This window comes from Macaca thibetana, chromosome 11 (genome assembly GCF_024542745.1).
Source record: "Macaca thibetana thibetana isolate TM-01 chromosome 11, ASM2454274v1, whole genome shotgun sequence".
NCBI lineage: Eukaryota > Metazoa > Chordata > Mammalia > Primates > Cercopithecidae > Macaca > Macaca thibetana.
The window spans coordinates 112,238,947-112,258,963 of NC_065588.1; the positions used below are offsets into that span (position 1 = coordinate 112,238,947).

General features: G+C 37.4%; 1 protein-coding gene across 4 annotated transcripts in view; it reads right to left on the reverse strand.

The window, feature by feature from the left end:
* MED13L (mediator complex subunit 13L) overlaps positions 1 to 20,017 on the reverse strand; it is a 320,312-nt gene that overhangs the window by 65,245 nt on the left and 235,050 nt on the right. For all 4 annotated transcript variants that reach the window (XM_050748556.1, XM_050748557.1, XM_050748559.1 and 1 more), the window contains one exon: positions 71 to 216. In XM_050748556.1, the coding sequence (XP_050604513.1) occupies positions 71 to 216 (146 nt within the window). The remainder of the gene's footprint in view (positions 1 to 70; positions 217 to 20,017) is intronic.

Consider the following 20,017-nt stretch of genomic DNA (forward strand, 5'->3'; position numbering starts at 1 on the left):
ACTTTACTGGGCAAGATGGTTATCCACTGGGTGGTGGATAGGGGTGGAGAGCAGGAACATCCACACTTACCTTGAAATGGTGCAGGTGAAGACTGAGCCATGTGTATATGCTCCTCATTGATCAAATAAATTGGCTGGTGCTGGGCAATCTCCACACTTGTGCATACATTACTTTCTCCATGTAGAAAAAATGTGAAAGCACAGGACAAATGCTCACTACAAAAGAGAGAATGAGAAACTCAACTTTATATTTTGGTAGGAAATGGGTGCTAGAAACAGGAACTACAGGTAAGATACAACTCTACTTTATCAACCGTCCAGTAAGGCTGACTTCTAATTATGGGCAAAACAGAAACTTCTAATTCATTATTGACAAACTAAGCCATCAGAAAAATCTGGAAATACGAATATACTGCAATGAGAACTTCTGTAAGTTACTGTACAAAATGTTTCCAGTTTCATTTGCACAAAATCTCTTATGCCAACTATAAATACCTAAGAACAGAGAATTGAAATAGTTTTCTATTGTCCCAGTGTCCAGCACATGACAAGCCAGTGGTCACTGGGCCACTTTAAAAAGTAAGTATTTTAAGTGTTTATTCATTTATTTGACGACAAAATGTGTTCAAATAAATGAACAAACACTTAAAATACTTACTTTTTAAAGTGGCCCAGTGACCCAGCATAACAGCTCACACCTGTAATTCCAATGTTTTGAGAGGCTGAGGCAGGAGAATAACTTGAGCCCAGAATTCAAAACCAGCATGGACAGCATAAGATCTCATCTCCACCAAAAATAAATAAATGAATTAGCCAGGCACGGTGGTGTGTGCCTGTAGTCCTAGCTCCTGAGGAGGCTGAGGTGGGGGGATTGCTTGAGCCCAAGGGTTCGAGGCTGCAGTGAACTGTGATCACGCCACTGCACTCCACCATGGACAACAGAGCAAGACCCCTGTCTCAAAAAGAGTGGCTTACGAACAAGATCAGAAACCAACCCCTCAGCACACTTTTTCAAAATTGTAACTCTGGCCCTAAGATAGCCATACGTATCTCCATTTCTCAAAACATCTCATAAGAACATTTGCCTGATGAAACAAAATCACTTTTACTAAATAAAGCCAAGCAACCACAATTTTTAAAAGTCATCTCAAAGATGCTGCTTCTTTCCAAAACTTCTCTAAAATATTATAAAGTACATTTGGAGTATGACTCAAAAAAAAAAAAGTTGTTTCAAGTGCAAAATAATAATGCTTGAAAGGAAAAAAATGAAATAAAATTAAAATGTTTCTCTATCACACAGTGACATATATATATTCTTCTTTGACCAGTATGTTTAGATAACATTTTTTGTTTTACCAAAATATGACATTTCACCAAAGGAAACACCCAGTCTTGGTATCTGGGTATTTAGCATGACAGAGTAAATTCAAGATAGTGACTACAATTTTAAAAGAACTTTGAAAAAAGTTTTAAAAACCCTTGATACCATACTTCTAAGTTTATAAAGTTCACAAAAGCAAAAATGTACATAATTTGCACATCTATAGGTATAAAATAATATAAATAGTAAAAACACTCTGTCCTTTATGAAAATGACACTAGCAACACACCATCTTCTACATACATTATACCTGGCACATTAAATAGGACCAAAATATAGTTTTACTGATTGTGGATTGGCTTATTTTTCAACTGTAAATTTCGGCTAAGGGAGTTTGAGCTGACTTATCCCTATTCATGCCCACTATCCCATGTAGTTACTAGCTTATTTATAAGAAGCTGGTGGGAGAAATAAATGTAGGCCATAGCCACAGAACATGTTCTCTATTCCACCAAGTCCCAACTGTGCATGAGAACAAATACAACCAACATTTATCTAAGAACGGTGCAAGGAGTCTGAAGTGACACTGAAGAAAACACAGTCCTTGCCCTCAAGGAGCATATTCACCAGCAAGAGACTGATATGAAAGCACACAAATAAAATAAAGCCAGGCACAAACATACAAATAATAATAAAATGCCATAGAAAGGCTAAGGAGTAGTGATTTCTTCAATTAAGAATATACGAATGCTTTAAGAAGACAAGAACAAATGAAAATTTGAGAAATGTCCATTCAGGTATTTTGCCCAGCTTTTAATCTGGTTGGTTTCTGCTACTGACTTGAGTTCCTTAGATATTCCACATATTAATCCCCTGTCAGATATATAGTTTGCAAATATTTTCTCGTATTCTGTGGGTTACCCTTTCACTCTGTTGGTCAATTCCTTTGCTGTGCAGAAACTTTTCAGTTTTATATAATCCCATTTTCTATATTTGCTTTCATTACCTGGACCTTTGAGGTTTTATTTTTAAAATCCTTGCCCAGATCAACGAATGTGAAGAAGGATTTCTCCTATGGTTTCTTCTAGTAGTTTCATACTTTTTAATTTTTTTGAATTGGTTTTGTATGTGGTGAGAAATAGGGGTCTAGTTTCATTTCTCTGCATGTAGAAATTCAATTTTCCTAGCATCATTTTTTGAAGACATTATTCTTTCCTCCAGTATGTGCTCTTGGCACCTTTTAAATCAAGTATCTGTTGATAAGTGAATTTATTTCTGGGTTCTCTACTCTGTTCCATTGATTTATGTGTCTGTTTTTATGCCAGTGTCATGCCATTTTGATCACTATAGCTTTATAGTATATTTTGAAGTCAGGTAGTGTGATGTATCCCCCCACCACCGCTTTGTTCTGAAAATAAAACATGCAAACGGCTAACAGGTATATAGAAAAAATGTTCACATGAGTAATCAGGGAAATGCAAATCAAAACCACAGTAAGATATCCCTTCACTTCAATTAAAATGGATATCATCAAAAAGATAACAGATAACAAGTGTTGGCAAGGATGTGAAGAAAAGAGGACATTTATACATTGTTGGTGGAAATGTAAATTAAGACAGCAATTATGAAAAACAGTATAAAGATTCCTCAAAATGTCAGAAATACAACTACCATATGATTCAGTAATCCCACCACTGGGGATATACACAAAGGAAATGAACTCAGTATGTTGAAGAGTTATCTGCACTCCCATGCTTATTCATTATTATTCACAATAGTTAAGATATGGAATCAACCTAAGTGTCCATCAACGGATGAATGAATAAAGAAAATGTGGTATATAATACACAACGGAATACTATTAAGTTATAGAATGAAATCTTGTCATTTGAGACAACATGGATGAACCTGGAGGACATTATGTTAAGTGAAATAGGTCAGACACAAAAAGACAAGTACCACATGAATCTAAAAAAGCTGATCTCATATAAGTAGAGAGCAGAATTGTGATTATTAGAGGCAGGGGAGTGGAAGGGAAAAAGATGGAGGAGGTTAGCCAACAGTTACAGTTAGGAACAATACGTTCTAGTATTCTAATGCACAGTTGGGTAACTAGTCAACAGTAATGCATTGTATATCTCAAAATAGGTAAAACAGAGAATGTTCTTACCACAGAGAAATGACAAATGTTTGAGGTTATGGATTTGTTACTTACCCTGATTTGATCGTTACATACTATATACTGGTATCCAAGCATCACTTTGTAGCTCATAAATACATACAATTATTATGTGTCAATTTAAAATAAAATAGAACTAAAAAAAAAAAAGAAAGAAAGAAAATAGGGTTTAATAGTAGAAAGAAAAGAAAAAGTAAGAGAAACCATGAGGCAAAGAACAGATGTGGTTACAAGAAGGATGTTGTTTGGAAACTCTTAACAGAGGAATGGTGGGATGTGACTGGAAAGGAGTCAAAAAAAGGATGTTGGAGGCCATCCCTTGAGACATCGAAAGACTCGTATATGCAAAATAACAGGGAGTTAATTTTAAGGATTGGTTTTAGAAAGTTTAAAGAATTCTTATAAAAATTTCAAAATAGTTTTCATTTGAATTTGCCATGTCCCAAAACACAAACAGTGAGAAGCATAAATTAAAAAAAAAAATCAAAATCAAAATCAAATCAAGTATCTTTTATATAGATAACTTAAAAAAACCAAAATGTCCTTTTAAAAGAGACACTGAAAACAAGAAAAATAGAAGTTATAGTGGAGCAGGGCGTGGTGGCTCATGCCTGTAATCCCAGCACTTTGGGAGGCTGAGATGGGCAGATCACGAGGTCAGGAGATCGAGACCATCCTGGCTAACACGGTGAAACCCCGTCTCTACTAAAAATACAAAAAATTAGCCGGGTGCGGCGGCGGGCACCTGCAGTCCCAGCTACACGGGAGGCTGAGGCAGGAGAATGGCGTGAACCCGGGAGGCGGAGCTTGCAGTGAGCCGAGATCGCGCCATCACACTCCAGCCTGGGGGACAGAGTGAGACTCCATTACAAAAAAAAAAAAAAAAAGAAGGTTATAATGGAGCTATAACAGAAGGCACCAGTAATTATACAATTTTTGGTAGGTTATTTCATCACTCTGATCGGTTTCCATATATGTAAAAGCACCTGTCAGTGCAGACTGCTGGGCCCCTGAGGCTCTGATTCAGGAGGTTTAGGGTGGGCCCCATAAATCTGCATTTTTAACAAGTTTCCCATGTGATGCTGCTGCTGCTCCTGGCTCAAAGGCCACACTCTGAGAATCACTGGATTTGATAAAGCCTAAATCCCAACTATTAAATTCTATTTTTTCTAAGATCATGTAAAACAAGGACAGGAATGACAGCACTGACACTAGAAAGTTGAATCCCCTGTGACCTAGCAACAGCACTTCTAAGAATTTATCCTACATATAAAACTATGGTACTGAGTAGTTATAGATTATAGCACTGCTTGTAATAAAGTCTGAAAAACACTAAAATGTCATCAGTAGAGAACCTGTTAACTAAACCGTGGTATATAAGCTACAAAGTAATGCCCTGCAGCCATGTAAAAGGAAATGATCACACTGATATGGAAACACCTCCAACAAGGACTGTTATGAGAAAAAAGGAACAAGGTACAAAACAGTATGAATAATATACATCCAGTTATATAAAATGGGAAAGTGGGGAGAAAAATATTTCCACACACAATTTGCTTACATTGGCATAACATTTTTCTGAAAATATCATTCAAAACACCTAATAATGGCTGGGCAAGGTGGCTTATGCCTGTAATCCCAGCACTTTGGGAGGCAGAGTTGGGCAGATCGCTGAGCTCAGGAGTTCAAGACTAGCCTGTGCAACATGGCCAAAACCCCATCTCTACAAAAAATACAAAAATTAGCTGGGTGTGTTGGCACTGCCTGTAGTCCCAGCTACTCAGGAGGCTGAGGTGGTAGGAGGACTGCTTGAGCCTTTGAGGTTGAGGCTGCAGAGAGCCCAGATCAGGCCACTGCACTAGAGACTCTGTCTCAAAACAAACGATTCCTAATAACTTTGGTTCCCTCGGGGAATGAAATGGCATGACTAAAGGAGAAAGAGATAATTCACAATATTCTTTTATACTTGTTGAAATGTGGGGTCATGTGCCACACAGAAAGCAATGTGAAGGCAAGATCTGAGGAAGCCCTTGCCTCCTATCCTTATGCAGCGCTGCTTGTTCGGCCAACCAGGGGAGTGCTCTAGAGGAAGCCGCGGTGCTTCCGTTTGGCATACTTGGCGCTTAGTCAAAGCCTGCTGAGACCCTGATTTTATAATCCAACATACTGGTTACTTGATTAGCAAGCCATCAATATCTTTATCCAAAGCAATGCTAAAAATGGTGAAATAAAAACTGCACTGAGAACCGAATCCTGTGTCATCTCATCAGATAACTCCAAGTTACAAATTCAACAGTGAGTTGTCACTCATTCTGCTCTAAAGAGAATAACCAAAAAGGTTATGTCAAATGTCTTGATAAAATATGGACACATAACTATCATATTTCTCTGATCTAAAAATCTGCCTGTAAGTAAAACCCAGGTGTTTTCATACAAAGTCCAACCTCCCTCATTTCACAGATCAAATTTGAAATTGTTAAAATGAGATCAGATTTGAGAATGAACACTGAAGGGGTTCTACAAATAAAAAGTATAGATATGTTAGGGTATATGAGAAGTGGGAGGTAAATCTTTATTACAAGCTCTATACCATGTTCTTTCTTCTTGTCACTTATTACTCACTTTCACCTGAACCTTTACTCACCCCATTTCTCACCCCATTTATTTCATATACTTTCATTAAAAATTTTAAGAGACTATGGAGATCATTAAAGTCAACCTCTTTCTGATTTGGAGGAAGGCAAGACTGCGCCCAAAGTTACACAGCAAGTTCAGAGCACAGTTGGAACAAAAACCTGGTCCTTCTTAACATAGCGTATAGTACATCCAAGATTTTCTACCTTCGATCAATGCTGCCTTCACCCCTATTCAACATCAACATAAATCAGGCACAATGTAACTTAAACTAGTCCCTGCATCAATTCTACTATCTCCCTTACTGCTATAGGCTAGAAGATACTATCAAATGAATACACAGAACCAAAAACATGGCAAGGTCAAAGGAAAATTGGAGCTTCACCCCTGTTCTCTTGGGGGCACATCACTTGACAAGTATTCCACGCCTTCTCAACTCTGTTTATTCTCCACTCCACTCAGTAAATCAGGTCTGATTAAACTAATTCCTTGTTTAACCTCTTTCTCAGCTTAAAAATCTCTGCAGTTAAACTTCACTCACCCTTCCCTAGAGATTCCTTTCTTTCTGTGAAGGCACTCCTATACTTACTCTCTTCCATCACAAATAATCTTTATTTCTCCCTCAATTTGCTTCAGGTAACCCAACCCTGAAGCACCTCCTTTTGATCATGCTACCCTTTTTTTCACCCTCTACCAACTAATATCAAGTAACTAACATATAAATAAAATGATAAAAAATGGAGACATTAATACTAGTATCATCACTAAATAATCTACACAGAAATGAGACAAATAACTTTTCTAAGTATTATAAAAGAAATAAATAAGGAACTAAGAAAATAATGCGAGTTGGGGTCTATTCTAAAAAGGGATTGGTCAGAGGAAAGCTTCTCTGAAAAAAGAAAAAAGCAGGGGAAGGAAGCATTTAAATTGAAGTTTGAATCATAAGAAAAAGCAAAGTGGTAAAAAACTATTACAAAAAAATTGAAAATTATATGTGCAAAGGTATGGAGTTGAAAGGTTTGCCATTTACAAAGACATTTTTAAAAGGCAATGTGGCTACATCACTGAGAAAATGAAAAAAACTAGTGTAATTAAACCTACTGGAAAGACAAAGATTATCAGAGTAGCTAAAATAAAATAAATCCATCTACATATTGCACAAAAGGCATGCAAAGTAAAATTACACCAAAAGTTAAAAAAAGTGTAGAAAATCATATGCCAGATGAATTCTAACAAGAATAAACCTGGTATAGGAATAACAATAAATAAAACAATGAAATATTTTAAAACTTAAGTTCATCAATAAATATATAAAGAGAAATTCAAGAAGAAAAGTAATCAACCATGAACATGTACACAGCCACAATGGCATGCTATATTGCTCAGAAATACATACAGAAAAAATCAGAATAAGGAGAAACCGACAAGTCTAAAATTAATAAATATTTTAACATGTCTTCTAGTGAATATCATGGCTTTCCAAAAAGAAAGAACGTATAATCTTTCCATGAATACATGGAAGAGCTACAAAAATTAAATATGTAACAAGACACAAGACAAGTATTACATTTCAAAGAAATGATGATACAGTCGACATACTCTTATTGGTTGGGTTTTTTTTTTTTTTTTTTTTTTTTTTGGAGACAGAATCTCACTCTGTCACCCAGGTTGCAGGGCAGCGGCATGATCTCAGCTCACTGCAACCTCCACCTCCTAGATCAAGCGATTTTCATGCCTCAGCCTCCTAAGGAGCTGGGATTACAGATGTGCCCACTACGCCCTGCTAATTTTTGTATTTTTCGTGGAGACAGGGCTTCACCATTTTGGCTAAGCTGGTCTCAAATTCCCAACCTCAGGTGACCCACCCACCTCGGCCTCCCAAAGTCAGTATACGTATTCTTTAACAACAGTGCAATTTAGTTAGAAATCAACAGTTTTGTTTTTTTTAAAGGTTAAAATAAAATCCTTTTGTTTGAAAACTTAAACGTGTACTTCCTAATAAATCATGGGTTACAGAAGAAATCACAATGGAAATCACAAAATATTTAAAACTGAATGACAACAAAAGTAATACATGTCAAAATCTACCAGAAACAGTACTTACACAGTAATTTATATCCTTATAGGCCTAGAAGTCTTAAAAGAAATGAAGAAAGCAAAGAGTAAACACAATAAAACAGAAGGAAGAAAATAATGACAAAAATATGTATTATTAATAAAATAGGAAAAAGCAATAGAAAGGATTAACAAGATAAAACTTCTTTTTTGAGCAGACTAATAGATGACAAAAATACTAGGTATGACTGATTTAAGGAGAGGGATGAAAGATGTATGTGCAGGGAGTGAAGTGCTCTAATAAACAATCCTGGGAACAAAAAGGGGAAATAACTACAAACAAAGAATGAACACTTTTAACAATAAACACACTATAAATACAGTAACTTTATGCCGATAAATCAGATACACATGAAATAAGTAATTTTCTATAAAAATAAAATAATTTGAAAACAGTAAGTAAAAAAACCCATCCACCCACTTCAATACCATCTTAGAAGGATTTACCGAATTTCCAAGGCTCGACCCATTTCTCTTATTCAAACTGCTTCAACAAATGATGTGATGAATTAACATCAGCAAATCTATGAAACTACTACAATGCATTAACAGATGAATGAGAAAAATCAAAGAATCCATCTCAATACCTACGAAAGAGCATGTTAAATTTCAGGAAAAAAAATTCAATAATAATTATTTCTAAAACTCTTCGGGAACTCTGGGAATCAAAAGGAATTGACCGAAACAGATAAAGCAATTGTCTTGCTTCATGTCAAAACTTTACAAGAATCCCTTTTAAAAAATGGAGCAAAACAAAGATAAGTGCTTTTCCACACAACACTGCCCTAGATATCCAAGTCAATGCAATAAGACAAGAAAAGAAAAAAGGTGGTATAAAAATTAGAAAGGGGCCAGGTGCGATGGCTCACGCCTGTAATCCCAGCAGTTTGGGATGCTGAAGTGGGCGGATCACGAGGTCAGGAGATCAAGACCATCCTGGCTAACACAGTGAAACCCGTCTCTACTTTAAAAAAAAAAAAAAAAAAAAAAAAAAATTAGCCAGGAGTGGTGGCGGGCGCCTGTGTTCCCAGCTACTCGGGAGGCTGAGGCAGGAGAATGGCATGAACACAGGAGGCGGAGCTTGCAGTAAGCCGAGATCGGGCCACCGCACTCTAGCCTGGGCAACAGAGTGGGGGGGGCGGGGAAGAAAGAAAAAGAAAGGAAGTGGCGATGCTATCCTTATTTGCCGATGGATATAATTTTCTTGGATTTCCTATGTAGACAATATATAAACTAAGAGAACTAACAAAAGAGATCAAGAAAGTAGATAAGGTTGGTAGACACAAGTTCAATAATAGTTGTATTCCTACAAAAAACTTAGAAAATATAATGGGAAAAATATATCCTATTAGCAATAGCAATAAAAACTGTAAGGTACCCAGAAAATAAACCAACAAAAGACAGCTTAGGTTTCTTGGAGAAATTTATAGAATAGTCTGTTTCAAGAATATAAAAGAATATATAAAGTCTTTTAAAAGATGTATCATATTCCTGGATATAATAAATACCATAAAGATTATAATTTCCCCAAAATGACCTAAAAATTCCATGTAATTCTAATCAATAGCCTAAGTTTTTGACAAGCTGATTTTAAAATTTATATAGAACACAGAGTCAAGAATAGCTAACCCGATTTTAAAGAAAGAAAAAAAAAGTGAGAGACAACCTGCTAGTATCACTATTTATAATTAAACCATAGTGACTGTAACAGGATAACAATGACTCAAGGACAAATAGGCCAATGGAACAGAACAGGAAACTCAGAAATCAACCCTCCAATGGCCCAGTAATCCCCAACATCCAGCCCCAGTTACCCTTCTAACCAAATTGCCTATTGCTCTTTCCCCTTTCTTCTCTGCATTCCAGTCTAATAAGCTTTCTATTATTCAAACAAAACAATTACAATTTGAAATTACTGTTCCCTGTAGCTAGAACTCTCTTCCTTTCAGATATCAACATGGCTCCTCTCTTTACCTCTTACAAGTTTTCCTTAAATGCCAAGACCTCATCAAGACTGTTCTTCCCCACAAAATTTAAAGTTATACTCCCCATGGGTCTCTTCCCTATTTTTTTTTCCAATAGCACTCATCACACAGATACACTAACCACAATGCTCAGAGGCTCTGTGGACCTAAAAACAATTTGCAAACTATAAGGCTCTCAATATATTATGTTCTATAGATACTGGAAACAAAGGGAGATGAGGGTGAGAGTGACAGGAAAGAGGAGAGGAGACAAGGAGAAAGGAAAAGAAGATGGATAGGGAGAGGAAATGATGGTAGAGCAGAGAAGGAGAAGAATATAGGAAAGGGTAGTAGGGATAAGGAAGTAAAGAAGAAGAAGAGAGGGAGAAGATGATGGGGTAGAAAAAAGGTTTCTGGGATCTACTTGGGACTGTGGTGTATGAGTTTGATTAGGTTTTTTTTTTTTTTTTTTTTTTTAAATCACATTCAAGAATATAATTACAGCACTGGAAAGCATTCTTATTAAGGACTTTATAGAGCTTTGTTCCATAGCTTTACACTTGCCACCTTTTTTATTTTTAAAAATTAAAGTGTAAATTTTGAGGAATAAAAGTAAAACAAATGCTAGAATACTTATGACTAATAAACACCTGGGCTTACACCTGAAATTTGTTCACAAGAACATCATTTTAAGTGCCCTATCAAACACTATTGATAAGAGAGGAAACCACTATAAAAATCATAAAACTATTTTCAAAATAAAAAATTCTTACTTCAAGTACACTACATGACTTAGGGAAGTTTATTCAAGCTAAAAACCCTTTTCACTGGGTGCCTTATTTTCATATTTCACATGTGTTACAAGTATGTCTCCAAATATTTCACCAGATGTTTCTCTTTATTCCAAGCTTCAAAGATCCATTTTTTCCAGAATTAAAGTTAGAAAAAGACCATCAAAATATATTGTTTTAAAGTACTTCTGGGTAAATATGGTCATGTCAGTTTGTGAGTAGTACAAGACCCTCACTCCTCCACTTCACCCTGGAGCTTCCCTAGACATCAGAATTTTAAAAAAACATATTTTTGGCTCTCTAAAGTATGACTCATGAGTGTGTGTGTGTGTATGTGTGTACATATATGCCTTTTAAAAACATAGAAAAGGAAACTGTGTTAGAGAAAGCCCATCTACTGCTTAAGTGCTAAATAGCTAAACACAACATAAACTTATTCCCTCCTGGCAATTAGTGTAAAAAGGAAACATTCAATATTAGCACTTCTATACAATCACTCCATGAGCTACTTCTCCAGCCTCACTCAGTCAAACTACTTCAAGACGGAATGCTCTCTGTGAGTGCCACTCTGGTTCACACCTCTATGGTTTTGCTTGTGTTGGTGTTTTGCTTAGAATAAACTTCTCCTATTGTTCATCTAACCCCTATTTATCTTTTCCATGAAATTACCTTTAAAGCCCCAGAGCAGACTAAAATGCTCCTATACATCTCTGTGTATAACTTAATCACACCACTTCCATTTTTATAAGTTTATGTTTAGCCCATCTCCCTAAATTTTGTGAGGACAGGAATCATATTTTACCTATCACTTTGGACCCCAGAACTTAGTATGGTGCTTGCCATTGGGAGATGCTACATTAGCGTTTCTGACACATTATAACATTCCCCTAAAATTTTCTGGCATTTTACTAGAAGACGCAGAAATAAAGCCTATAGAATTCTGAGTCATTAGGTGCGGAAGAACACAAATGTAAAGCTCTGATAGTCCAGCGAGGAATATACCAGGGCATACACATCGTTAGCCTTGAGAATTTCTGATAATCTCTCTAAGCATTCTTCTGAAGGGAGCCTGCATGAGGCATATTCCTGACAGTTATGGAGAATAATAGTGTTGACTCTCTTTGTAGCCCAAGGTAGCCTACATTCTCTGGGCTAGAAAGGCAACTAGCATAGCAGTCCAACATCTCTTCCACTTTCTCCATCGAGTCTTCTCATCTTAGCTCTTCCCACGGAGATCTCTTTCTTCTCTGCTACCAACAGTACTCACCTCTCGCTGGGCACCCATACTATCAGAGAAACTCAGGCTGGGTCACACCCGTAATCCCAGCACTTTGGGAGGCCAAGTGGGCCTGAGGTTGGGAGCTCAAGACCAGTCTGGCCAACACGGTGAAACCCCGTCTCTACTAAAAATACAAAAATTAGCCAGGCATGGTGGTGCAGCCTGCAATCCCAGCTACTCGGGAGACTTAAGCAGAAGAATCGCTTGAACCCGGGAGGTGGAGGCTGCAGTGAGCCGAGATTGCGCCACTGCACTCCAGCCTGAACGAAAAAGCTAGACTGTCTCAAAAACAAAAACAAAACAAAACAAAAAGCAGAGAAACTCACTGAACAAACATTCACTAAGCACACCTATCTTTGTGCCAGACACTGTACTAAATTTAGGGATGTATACATAAATAAGAGCAGATAGCCCTTGGGTATTTTAGTTTCCTGAGCAAACTACATAAAAACCTTCAAAAGGAACAAAAATATACAAGCATGGAACTATGGTACTCACTGGCATGCACAGCAAGAGCCCAAAGACTTTAAAAGATGCAGAAATATAAACGTGGAAAAATTCTGGTAGGACACCTCAGGCAAAATTTTGTACTTTAATATCAAATCATTAAAAACAACAACAACAAATCCCTCAACATATAATTATAATGCTGTATCTTACACTGGTTTGTACCCTACGCAATCTTGACAGTTTCTATAAAGAATGGCTGCAACTCATGGAGCAAGGCAAGAGGTAGCAGGATACATTTTCCTATCAATTATAAAGTACTATGTAACTCACTTAAGCTATATAATATAGTCTGTAATGGCCAAAATTCTATATCCTCGAGGTCCAGTAAGTAAAACTAAAACTATATTCTTATTAATTAATTTATTTATTTAGAGACAGGGTTTCCTTCTGTCACTCAGGCTGGAATGCAGTGGCCTGATCATGACTCACTGTAGCCTCGACTTCCCAAGATCCAGCGATTCTCCCACCTAAACTTCCCGAGTAGCTGGGACCCCAGGCACACGCCACCATGCCAGGCTAATTTTCATATTTTTGGTACAGACTGTGTTTCGCTACATTGCCCAGGATCGTCTCGAAGGATCCACCCACCTCAGCCTCCCAAAGTGCTAGGATTACAGACATGAGCCACCACACCCAGCCAAAAACTATGTTCTAATAGGGAAAGAAATTTGCTTTCACTCTATCCTTCTAACTTCATCTCTCACTGCTTTAATTTATATGTCCGATGCTTCCACCATTGCACAGTTTGCTTCCTTCACAGGGCTTGTCAAAATTTACAACTATTAATATTTCATTTATTTTGATGGTCTCTCTCACCATAATGTGAGCCCCATGAGGGGAGAAACCATGTCTGTCCCCTGCCCTCTGTATCCCCAGCAACTAGCATACTGCATGGCACACAAAACCTAATATTCACCGGATAGATGAATGCAGTTTCAGTCACAACCAAAGATTAAATTACTTTTCTTTAGAAAGTTCCATCATGAGAAAAAGAAGAACGATTGACATACACAGTGAAGATTTTTAAAGCTGGAAGAAGTTTAATTATTAATAGGAGAAAATAATATGTCTAGCTATTTAAAAAAGTATCTTTTAAGACTTTTTACTTAAGAAACACAAGGGATTGGTGTGGGTTACAACTGGGGTAGTTGGGAAAGGACTTGTATAAATGCAAAAGAAAGGACTAGTGTTCCAGATCATTTTATTCTCTTACAATATTCTAAAGCCTCTAAAAAGATATTTTTACTTCTCATGTTGAGTTTTAGAATGCAACTATTACATGTGCTTTCAAAATTTATTATGATTATTAATAGACTCCTGTTCTTTTCATGGTGTATAAGTGTTCTGATAACAGACTCTTAATGCAAAACGCATTCAGATAATTGTATCTAAATGCTTTCTGTGGTATGAACTTATCATATTAAAATTTTCAAAGTTGCCATTAATCAAGCCTCTTGCCAGAAGCAATTTGCTTCACTATATAGATCCTTATTTGGGAATATTTTGCTAGTATTACTTTACCACTTACTCTCCTTAAAAATGTAGTTGACTTTGGCACCACTCACAAAGACTGCGTTGAGGTTCTTTGCTTGCAGGTATACTGAGCTTTCTCTTATCGGACAGGCCTTAACTTTTACCTCCATTTCAAAAGGCGGTGGCATTATAGTATCCACATAGCGAGACTTGATGAAATTATTTTGTGAAGCTCTGAGGTGCTCTTACTATTTCATATATCTCCTCTTTCAATTATAAGTTAAACCTGATTACAAGGCAATGAAAATGTCCAGGAAAGTTAATTGCACATAATTTTCTAAAATGAGGCATAGTACTTGTATTGTAACTACTAAATTACCATTACAGTTCTATGAATAATCACCCTTCTGAGAAAAAGTTACCAAGTACATTATTACAATACAAAAGCGCCTACAACTACACAAACACATATTGAGCATCCCTAATCCAAAAATCAGAAATGTTCCAAAATTCAAAAATTTTTGAGTGCCTACATGACACCACAAGAAAACTCCACACATGACCTCATGTGACAGGTCACAGCCAAAATGCAGTCAAAACTTTGTTTTATGCACGTAAATATTTTTTAAATACTGTATAAAATAACCTTCAGGCTGTATGTACAAGGTATATATGAAACAAACGAACTGCACATTTAGACTTGGATTCCATCCCCAAGATAACTCATTTTGTATATTCAGATATTCCAAAATCTAAGGAAATCTGAAATCCAAAACATTCTGGTCCCAAGCATTTCAGATATGGGATACTCAATCTGTATAAGAGAAAAGTTAGCAAGCCCCATGATTGCTGTTTTCTACCCTTCTATCCTCAATTCTGAGTTGTTCTCTGGCAGTAAGTTTGGCACTTGGGTAGTGCATTATAAATTCTTCCAGATTGTGGGGTACCATTCCTGGCACCATAGTGGTATCAGAGAAGCAGCATACTTTGTGTTAATGAAAAAATGGTGCCACTGGCCTACAGGATGTAATCCTCCCTGGGTACATCACTTACTAAGAGCAAGTGACAGTGAAGAGGCTGTGACTCAGTATGTCCTCAATTCAAAGCCTGGAAGAGTCTGAGGGGTTCCACTCCAGTAGTAAAAACTAATACAATTTTCAAGATGCCAAAATAGATACAAGAGCTGTTCTAGTCAGTGATGCGTGCTTGAATAACCAGAAGCCAACATATGTAAGATTTCAGGATTCTGAAAGTCATCTTACTAAAATATCTCCTGAGGTTACAACACTAGCTAGATTATCTAGTCACAGTCTCTGGATAGCACTTTGAGAATTCAATGGGGAGTGAGTTTGATAGGACACACAGATTAAAGTGGTATTTATATTAGGTAAACTGTAACCACCAAAGTATTTTTATTGCTTACTTTAAGACATGTTTGGAATTCTTTTTTTTTTTTTTTTTAAATATAAAACCTTTAGTCCATTTTGGAGGTTACTTTAAAGATAGGGACAAGCAAGGTGTAAGACATGGGGGATGATGAGGAACCATATAAATTTTTCTACTGTTTTTCTCATTAAATACTAAGGCATTATATATCACTACGAACAATCAAGGATCAACTGACACTGAAATACTGAACAAGACTGCCAAGACTGCACATATCCTATTGACTCCCTGCCTAACCCCATAGCTCCCTATTGCTAAGCTGAAATGGTGTACCTTCCCAAATTACAAAATATGTCTTATTGTACACCTTAAAATCATGAATGTTTATGTTTTACAAAAACATCCAACCATTATGACAGATTCTGACACCGATGGGCGAGCAAGTGGCAGTCACAGTGGAATTCTGGCCAGCTTGAAAGAAACATCGGGACAGACCTCTGACATCTGCCCAGATTCTCAAGCCTGGCTCACAGTGGGAGAAATGACCTACCAAAAAGAGTGTAAAACAGATGGAAATTCCAACGTGCTGCCCTTCATCAGGCGAACAGCAGCAAGCAGGACTTTACCTATGCGGTCAAATGGCCAAAACGAAAAAAAAAAAAAAAAAAGGAAAACCTGCTAATGAGTACTGGTGCTAGGTATGCAGCGTTTCTTATAGAATGTTATTTCTGCATAATCTACTATTGCATTTTCCATTCATCCTTATTTTTTTCCGCAATCGTTATTTCCTCATCTATTTTTTTCCTGCCTCATTAAATTTATTATATGTAAGCTACCTTAACTACTACTTTAACGAGATGAGGCAGGAAAAAAAGGAGGGAAGGACCCATGTTTGTATTCTTCCCCCCACACTCTAATTCTATCTAAAAACCTGAAAAAGCTATAATATTTATTTAAAGGAAGCTAGTATATAACAACTGTATAACATAAAATTATTTTCTGTGTCTATTCACTGTAATGGTTCCAGTTATATTTTTAAAGGCACTGCCTAGCACAAATATAGCACAAAAGAAATCTACCTTTTGAGATCACTATTTCAGAGCTAGCAGCTGGCACTCACTGTGGCTGGGCATCTTCTTTAAAGGCCTTCCAACATTTGGCATTAGCCTTCCAGAGACCAGGACCTTTCATACTCAGCACCGCTGCAAAATGTCTTGCTCACTAGTACTTAAAGAAGGTCCCAATTTCCCAGCAAAAGAGAAATAAAACTGGAGCTTACGCTTATTTGATAGAATGCAGTTATCAGCAAATATTTGTCTTCCATACTCTTCCCATGCCACAGAGCTACACCAGAGGCAGGTTTTCTTTTCCTTTCATCAAAACACAGGATGGCCTTCAACCATCTGCACTGCTCATGATCCCAAATCCTCTATCCCTAACATAAGTCTGATAATTCTAAATACATTGATAAGCCCCTAGAGGATTTAAGGTAAGGCAATTACCATGGTCTCATTTATATTTTGAGAAGATCACTTTAGCTGCAATTCATTATGAAGGAGTTAAAAGGAGAGGCAGAGATGGCAGCTAGAAGGCTATGATGGCAGCCCAGGTGAGAGAAAAGCTTGGCTTTTATGAGGTGGTAGCAGTGGAGATGAAAAAAGCATGAGTTCAAGATGTGTTTTAGAAACAGGGCTGACATGACACTCAAGCAGAGACACCATGAAGGCGGTAAGACACATTAGTTAGTATGGAACTGAGGAAAGAAGTCAGGGCAATATATCAACATTTTGGAGATGTCCCTTACAGATGGTATTTAAAGGCAATGGGGTGAGTAAGGGCACCCAGGTGTGAGTCTGAGAGACTGCAGACGCACAGAAAGTGACGTGGCTCAACCAGTGCCCTACCGCCGTCAGCTTCTTTAAGGGGGATGGGAGAAAACAAATGCCACAGCGTTTTCTGTAGCTAGTACATGACGCATTATCTCTCAGTGATACGTCTTCCAACAATAGGGAAAGAGAAAAAAGAAAACTGTGGTGTTTTTTTCCTTAATTTTTGTTTATTTTAGTAACAGAAGCTTCCCCTTCAACCTCATGCATACATACACTTACAACGGCAGCTGAATGAATTTATTAGCTGAATCAAACTAATCCATTCATATTTTCTCCTTTTAAAAAGTTAGAATTCACTTAGTAAGAAAATTCACTGAAAACAAATAATGAAGTTAAAAGATACTATTTGAATCAAATTATCAGTTGAATACAGAATTTCCTAATTAGTAATCACACCTACAAAATCTGATTAATATCACAACCTCAATAGTAACTAACAATAAAGTACATTTCTACTTTAAGTTTCTCCTTTCCTAATGCTAATAAAAGTAGCATAGGAATTCAGTAGTCATTGCTTTTCTTTGGATCAGCCAGGTCATTTACTCCAACAGATCTATCACTTTCCCACTGAATGACTCAGACTGACTTATTTCCTGATTTTAAACTCATATCAGAACTGGAAACAACTCAAACTCCCATCGATCCATGCTACAATGGATAAATTAGGGTACAGTCACACAGTGGAATAGTATATAGCACATAGAGTTGGCCTAAAATTCCACTATAACTTGTATATGTTTAGGAATCCTCAAAAAAAAACAAGGAAAGGGGATTTTAACTGATAACAGGAGGCAACTACATGTGATTGGCAAATCAAGCAAAGGTACCTGTATGATGCATCAATTGACCTAGATGTAGAGAATCTACAGAATTAGTACTGGAGGGACAGTAATGAGAACCCCATGGGAAAGTCCTTCTCAAGCCCATTTCCCCTAAAAACCATAGGTGCAGGAAGCATACGTGTTACTAATGAATATGTGCTCCATACATTAGACAGGCTGGGGCAGAAAATGCTAAAATCACTAATTAAAAATAAGGGACCGGATATGGTTTAGCTCTGTGTCCCCACCCAAATCTCATCTCGAATTATAATCCTCATGTGTTGAGGGAGGGGCCAGGTAGCAGGTGACTGGGTCTTGGGGGTGGACATCCCTGTTGCTGTTCTCATGATAGAGTTAGTTCTCAGGAGATCTGGCTGTTTGATGAGTATGTGGCTCTCTCCCCCTGCTTTGCAGTGGAAAGATGTGCCCCGCTTCCCTTTCACCTTCTACCACGATTGTTAAGTTTCCTGAGGACTCCTCTGTCATGCTGAACCGTGAGTCAACTAAACCTATTTTCTTTATAAATTACCAAGTCTCAGGTAGATCTTTATAACAGTGTGAAAACGGACTAATACAGGCCCTAAGAGATCTGTTCTACTCCAGCTCTGTGCTAACTGGACCATGCTTGGAATGTTCAGTTTAATTCTGAATACCACAGTTGAAAAGGACGATACAAAGTAAAACATGCAGGCTCGGGCATGGTGGCTCACACCTGTAATCCCAGCACTTTGGGAGGCAAAGGAGGGTGGATCATAAGGTCAGGAGATCAAGACCATCCTGGCTAACACGGTGAAATCCCATCTCTACTAAACATACCAAAAATTAGCTGGGTGTGGTGGTGGGCACCTGTAGTCCCAGCTACTCGGGAGCCTCAGCCAGGAGAATCGCCTGAACCCAGGAGGCAGAGGTTGCAGTGAGCCAAGATCGTACCACTGCACTCCAACCTGGGCAACAGAGCAAGACTCCGTCTCAAAACAAACAAACAAACCATATTCAAAGGAGAGGGACCAAACGAACTTAAAACCACCCAACATGACAACTGAAAAAAATGGAAAAAATTTAGCCGAGAGATGAGACAACTCAGCAAAGAGATAAAAACGATTTTTCAGTGCACAATTTATACTCAAGTACACCATGCCATGAAACCTATTTTACTCAGCATTGTATTTTAAAACTATTGTGAGAATAGTAATTGGCCTCCTCCAATTATGGTAAATATAAATTTTAAAAATTGATCAAAATGTGACAACAGACTGGTCAATACTTCATAGTATACCAGAGAGCTCAGGCACACCAGCCAAGTACCACTGATGCAGACACTGCAGAAAACAGATTTCAACTCAACATAAAGACTAGCTTTCTAACTGGGTTATTTAAAGAATGAACAGGCTTACAAGAAAGGTACCATCTTTGCTATCCCTGAAAGTGTAATGAAGGAAACTTAAGAATGTTGGAAGGGATGAGGGGCAGGAAGCCTTTAACGGCACCTTCAGTCCTATGATTCTAATGATTCTGTACCTCGATTCTCAGATAAGCTGTGCCTGTTTTAAAATATCCCATACAGACTGATTACTCAGAAGCAGAGAGAATAATGGAAGGCAAGGCACATCAAATTATAAGGGGAAGATGTGGCGAGACAAGGTAAAGAGAAG